General features: G+C 42.4%; 1 protein-coding gene across 1 annotated transcript in view; it reads right to left on the bottom strand.

Annotated features, from left to right (window-relative positions):
- Positions 1 to 1,694: 1,694 nt before the first annotated feature.
- The window catches only part of LOC103457031 (protein NLRC3-like), a 43,862-nt gene continuing 38,767 nt past the window's right edge, over positions 1,695 to 6,789 (bottom strand). The window contains exons 4-5 of the mRNA XM_017301789.1: positions 6,588 to 6,786; positions 1,695 to 3,475 (exon numbers count right to left, since the gene is read on the bottom strand). Of these exons, the coding sequence (XP_017157278.1) occupies positions 1,695 to 3,475; positions 6,588 to 6,786 (1,980 nt within the window). The remainder of the gene's footprint in view (positions 3,476 to 6,587; positions 6,787 to 6,789) is intronic.

A 6,789-nucleotide genomic window follows, 5' to 3' on the forward strand; every position in this document is an offset into this window, starting at 1 on the left:
GAATCCTGTTGGAGGAAAAATATCCCAACTTCACAAGATTTTAACTCAACTCTTTGGTTCCTTCTATCGGTCTGTAACTACTCATATTAAGGTCAAAGTTCAGATCTGCCATAACTGATTGATACCTGCTGGCCTCAGGTTTACAACCAGCTTCTGACTGAGAAACCAGTAACCTCCTCCCAGTGTCAGAATCTCACTGAGGAAGAAACTGCATCAGGTTTTCTATCACTTCCATATGTCTGCTATAACTGATGTATATTTACATATTAAGTTTAATTTACAGTTTCTGTGGGTGAGTGGTAGACCTCAGCCGGCTGATGAGAGAAAAAGTAGATCCTGGTCTCCAACAGTTTGGTCAGCTGCTCTAGAGTTGCAGCTCATGTCTCTCCAGGTCTTTATGGATATTAACATCTTCATAAAGGCTGCAGATGAAGAGTTGATGAGGAAAATGGTTCCAGCTCTGGAAGCAGATTCTCAGAGCTTTGGGAGGATCTGACAGAAACCAGGACTCCTCCAGAAATGACTTTTTATGAAAGCAGACAACAATCACTAATTTATTTATTTATTTAACCTTCGTTTCACTAGGAAAATCCCACTGAGATAGAAAATCTCTTTTGCAAGAGAATCCTGACCAAGACTGGCAGCAGACAGAGGTTACAGAACAATCCATTCATGTTGTTCTCATTTATAAACTCAGAGGAAGACTTCCGGGAGCGTCTCCAAGATGGGGGGGGGGGTAAATCTGCAATCTGTCCTGATCAGCGACAAGGTAAACTCCACTAAACTCGATTAAGAGATTCAGCTCTTCTTCAAAATGATATATTATGCGTGGAATTGGATCGAAAAAGAGACTGGGGGGTGCAAAAAGTCACGGTCAAGCAAGGACTGATCTAAGAAATGTTGGAAACAACACTAGCATGATGCAGACCTCTGACCCTAGCGAGGAGAGCGAGCTAACGACTGCTATGGCTATCCAGAATCTATGCTATGGTTTGAAAATAAGCAGAGACACATAATAAACCCCAGAATTTGTCTGACATCCAGTTAGTTTTAGTCAGACTCTCCCTGTCCATCATTTCCGAGATTATCCATCCTGCTGTGTCTTTGTTAATGTCAAGTTAATATATTTGCTGTGAATGACATCGAGTTTCACATTGCACTCCAGAAAACTGCAAACACTGAGACTAAGAACAGCAATAAACGTGAAAACGGCCATAAATGAACAAGTTTGTAAAGTTGTGCAACTAAACACCATTATAATCAATAATATTAAGATAAGTGTCACAAATCTGTGCAGGTGATCTGAGCTGTGGAGCAGCAGGAGAAGCTCTGTGTGCTGCACTATGACAGCAAACACAGGGCCGTAACACAGAACATGGAGGTTGGGGCACGGGGGGGACTAAAATCCTATTTAGAGTTTATAAGATTACTGCAGTTTTTTATGTTGTTGTAACCATTAAACAATCTGCCTTTCAGTTCAAACTTATAAGTGGAGACACATTGTTGATGTTACTATTATAATATAACTTAAAATTAATTATTGTCGAAGCTTAATGTAATTTTCACAGGTGCTGGAGCGTTGTTGTTAGCAGCTACTTAGTTACTTTCAAAATCAAGTAGTCAGTATCAAGGAGTAATCAATAATCTGATTAAAGTTACTTTTTCAAAGTAACTAAGCCAACACTTGTCTGGACTTACCGAGCCTTTCTGCAGTTCCTCACAGATGGAACCAGTCTCTGTCGTCCCGATTCTGATGTGTTGTACTTCTCCAGGTCCAACTCATCCAGAACATCTGACATCTGAAGCATGAAGGCCAGAGCTGAACACTGGATCCCTGAGAGTTTATTCCCTGATTTCAGGAACTGTTGAATCTCCTGAAAAACTGAGAGGTCGTTCATCTCCACCAGACAGTGGAAGATGTTGATGCTTCTGTCAGGAGAGATATAATCAGTTTTCATCTCCTTCAGATTGTTGGTGATTCTCTGGATGGTTTCTGGACTGATCTCTGTCTGACCCAGCAGGCCTCCTAACAGACTCTGGTTGGACTCCAGAGTGAGACCATGAAGGAAGCGAACAAACAGGTCCAGGTGGCCATTTTTACTTTGGAAGGATTTAGACATAACTCTGTTCATAAAATCCTCCAGAGATGTTTCACTGTAATTTTCTCCCAGGAACTTCTCCATCACCTCTGTATTCCTGCTGGTGAAACAGTGGAACATGTAAACTGCAGCCAGAAACTCCTGGATGCTGAGATGAACAAAGCAGTAAACTGGTTTCTGGAAGATCCCACTCTCTCTTTTGAAGATCTCTGTACAAACTCCTGAGTACACTGAGGCCTCAGTGACATCCAGACCACACTGCTCCAGGTCTTCTTGGTAGAACATGATGTTTCCTTTCTCCAGATGTTCAAACGCCAGCCTCCCCAGCTTCAGAAGAACTTCCCTGTCAGCCTCCATCAGCTCCTGTGGACTTGTCTCATGTCCTCCATGGTACTTGTTCTTCTTCCTCGTTGTCTGGACCAGCAGCAAGTGTGAGTACATGTCAGTCATGGTCTTGGGCAGCTCTCCTCTCTGCTCTGAGGTCAACATGTTCTCCAGAACCGTAGCAGTGATACAGCAGAAGACTGGGATGCCACACATGATGTGGAGGCTCCTGGAGGTCTGGATGTGGGAGATGATTCTGCTGGACAGCTCTTCATCACTGAACCTCCTCCTGAAGTACTCCTCCTTCTGGGTGTCAGTGAAGCCACGTACTTCTGTTGCCCTGGAAACACATGAAGGAGGAATCTGATTGGCTGCTGCAGGTCTGGTAGTTATCCAGATGAAAGCTGAGGGAAGCAGGTTCCCCCTGATGAGGTTTGTCAGCAGAACGTTGACTGATGACTTCTGTGTGACATCAGAAACCAGCTGCCTGCTGTTGTAGTCCAGTGAAAGTCTGCTTTCATCCAGGCCATCAAAGATGAAGAGCAGTTTGCATTCAGCCAGCTGCTCTGCTGGGAGCTTCTGGAGTGTTGGATGGAAAACATGGAGCAGCGAGAGAAGACTGTGCTGCTGATCTCTGATCAGGTTCAGTTCCCTGAACGACAGCAGAACCACCACACTGACATCTTGGTTCTCCAAGCCCTCGGCCCAGTCCAGAGTGAACTTCTGCACTGAGAAGGTTTTTCCAACACCAGCGACGCCGTTAGTCAGAACCACTCTGATGACTCCATGTTGGTCAGGGAAGGCTTTAAAAATGTCATTGCACCTGATTGGAGAGTCATGGACATTCTGGATCTTGGAAGCTCTCTCCAGCTGCTTCACCTCGTGTTGGGTATTAACCTCTTCACTCTGACTCTCTGTGATGTATAGATCAGTGTAGATCCTGTTGAGGAGGGTTCTACTTCCTGTTTCATCGCTTCCTTCAGTCACACATTCACATCTCCACCTGAGACTGATCTTATGTTCCTCTAGAACCTCCTGCAGAACAACATTTGCTGAAACAGAAGAAACAACTGAATTAAAAATGTGACTTTGTGATTAAGTTGGAACAAAACCATCTGGTGCAGGTTAGAAAGTTTTATGCGGTCTCTGACGTCACATGATCTGATGTTAAATGATCGGATCCATTTTCTGAAACAGAATATTGTTCTATTGTCAGAAAACTTATTTCTGTTTCTGTTTTGTGACCAGAATTTGTTCTGTCAGGATCTGATTCACAAAGCAGATAAAAAAAACTTACAGAAACATGTCCATTAAATGCAGCAGCTTTAAGCAACATGAACTCTTCAGCATCATGTCACCATGCCCTCATTTTACTGTTTCTATCTGAGCTTCTCCCACAAACAACAGCTGCAGAAGAGGCAGAGAAAAAGAAGTATGTTTTCTCCATTTCCAGCCTAAATGAGGGAAATCTAGAGAAAAACATTTTACCTGCCAGAGAAACTACTTGTTTATCTGATAATGTTCACATTTAAAATGTTTTTTTCGCCATCATATCAAATCAGATGTGTTTAAAGAAACATTATATTTTGAAAATGACATGGATTTGATTTGGTCATTTAGAGGTAAACAACAAATTGTTAGAATTATTACATAATTTACATGGAAATATAAAAACTGTAATTTGTGCTATATTATCAGAATAAATAAAGGTTTCTGTCTCAGACTTTCCTTCCCTCTTTCTGTAAAAGCAGCAGGTTGATTTTTCCACCTACTTGTCTCCATGCTCTGTAGGAGCCAAATATATGATATACTCCCTCTTTGTTCTCTAGGTGGCGCTGTAGGCTCCAGAATCTGAGTCAGAGGGCAACAGGTAGCAGGCAGGTGCTGGACTCAGAACAGCAGCCAAACTCTGTCCGTTTCTCTCAAAGTTTCCCTTTTTTAGTTCTCAGTGTCAGCATTAGGGAAAGATAGGCTAGATTATTGATTTTACTTATTTGATTATTTCTGCTACTGAATTAAGCTGTACTGACCCTTGCAAAATTGCCTTACTAATAAAATAATTAATATTAAGAAAATCTAAAAGATGTTGTGGACATTCAATTAATGAGTCACCTTAAAGTTCTTTGATTGTCATAAAATAGCTATGAAGTTTGATTCTGGAGGAAAAAGTGGAAAATGTTTTATAGGTTGCTTTTAGCCAAAACAACACCCTTGGGACTCGCACGAGTCACTAAAACCAACCTGGTTCAGTAACAAGTAACGTTCCGGGCGAGTGGCGTTCCCGCCTCTCGCCCGGAACGTTAGCTGGAGATAGGCACCAGCAATCCTCCCAACCTCACTAAGGGACAAGGGTGTGAGAAAATGGATGAATAGATGGATTATGAACAGCTGTGTGCTTTGTAATATGCTCATCATACATCAATATCAGAATATTCCATTCCTATAGCCACTAAGCATATTTTAATATGCTTAGTGGCTATGTTTTTGAGTAATTAAAAACATACTTAAAAAATACAATTGTTTATAAATTTAGCTTTGATAGATGTTTGAATATGGTTTCCAGTAACAAAAAAGCATGTTATGATCGATTAAATGCGCTGACACATCATTTTGCCTGCTAAACACATAACGTTGAGTTGAGTGGTGGACCGCTCTAAGATGGCCGTCCTATATCTCATCAGCGACAATAGGCGAGAGCGGTCCATGAGGCGTCTATGCTTATATTATGTCTATGTTTGGTGTACTTGAATTAAAATGGGCGGCTTCTTCTTCTGCTTCTTCTCTAGATTTCAACGGCAGCTTGTATCCATTATTGTTGCACTACTGCCATCTACTGGGTCCTAATATGTCTACCTCAAATTCTCATAATGATCCCAGTATTATTAAAAAAAACAAAAACAACGAAAAATCTTTTTTCCCCTCAATGCTATTTAACTGATCAGCAAAGTTCTCAAATTTCAATTCCCAGGATGTGCTGTCAATATCCACTTTCCTGTCAATTAACTATCAAATAAAGGCCACTAGAGCCAATTAGGTTAGGATAAAAGTAGCTGCTGATAGTCCGGAAAATACGGTATATGAAAAAAAATCTGAATGCTCTCTGGTATTGTTCAGGGGGCCGGACCAAATGTGGAGGCGTAGCTTGGGGACCACTGCTCTACAGCTTCTTTCCCTTCGCTCCCTTTTTTCCATATGCATGATACTAAGCTCCGCCCCTTAAAGGGCTAAAAATGGCAGGGTTTTTTGTCTCATCCATACAGCTTCTAGCGACCCCCCTGCAATGGCAGGGACCCCCTTTAGGGGGCAGCGCAGGTGTTTAAAGGCGTCTCGGAAAAACAGGTTATGACATGTTAACCACGGATTAAACAGATTTAACTGCTGATAAAAGTGACAGAGGACACAGATATGGGAAGTGTGGAAGCCCCTACTGTATCAAATTGACAGAGGAATAACAGAGTTAGCCATTCTAAGGTAAAAACCCAGCGCATACAGCGTTCATGTTTTTTTTTCATCCAGACGGACAATAGACAGGATCATATTTCAGTCCGTTATCTCATTAATATGCGAGAGTTTAGAGCGATGCGCGCTCCCGCTACAGGGCCTGCAATTCTCTGCAGGCCTGCGTTTCTTGCTATAACACCTGTAACACCTGGCCTCTAGAACCGATTTTGGACACCCCGGTTTAAAACGACGCTGGTTGATAGCGGCTGCATAGTGTCCGTCTCTAGGCAACTGTGATGGCAGCGTCGGTCCATAGCGTTCTGGGGTCCTTTAGCTCCCACCACAACAATTTAGCTGACCTTAATATATCCTGTGTTTTATTTTGGTCATTATTGTTAAAATTAGTGTTAATGTGTGTGTGATAGGCATGTCTATCAGACATTTATAGAAATACGGAACAAATCGCGTCCTGTAACGGTTCAATCGATTCATTTAATAGCCAAATACGGGACGGTTCCGTATTTTAAGGGATATTATTGCATTTAGCACAAAGATCTGAGAACAGAGTCACTTTAAAGCAAAACTATTTACAGCAGCTGGAAATACAAAGATTTAGTTGTCAGGAAAATTTTTAAAACCTTAAATGTCCAAATCCCAACTAAAGACGTTGAATTGGTCCAACAGACGACAGAAGAAGTTCTGATTGGACGTGTTCAGTCTCACCTGGAGCACAGCTGCTCTGATTGGCTGTCAGCAGTCCAGCTCCTGTTCTGGGTCTTTCTCCACACTGGGGGCAGGAGGAGGGTCCAGATGGAGCAGACTGGTCCCAGTAGGACCTGATGCACTGTCTGCAGAACCAGTGACCACAGCTGGTAGAGACCGGATCCACCAGAACCTCCTGACACAAAGCACAGCAGGACGGCTG

The sequence above is a fragment of the Poecilia reticulata genome, linkage group LG20, assembly GCF_000633615.1.
Source record: "Poecilia reticulata strain Guanapo linkage group LG20, Guppy_female_1.0+MT, whole genome shotgun sequence".
NCBI lineage: Eukaryota > Metazoa > Chordata > Actinopteri > Cyprinodontiformes > Poeciliidae > Poecilia > Poecilia reticulata.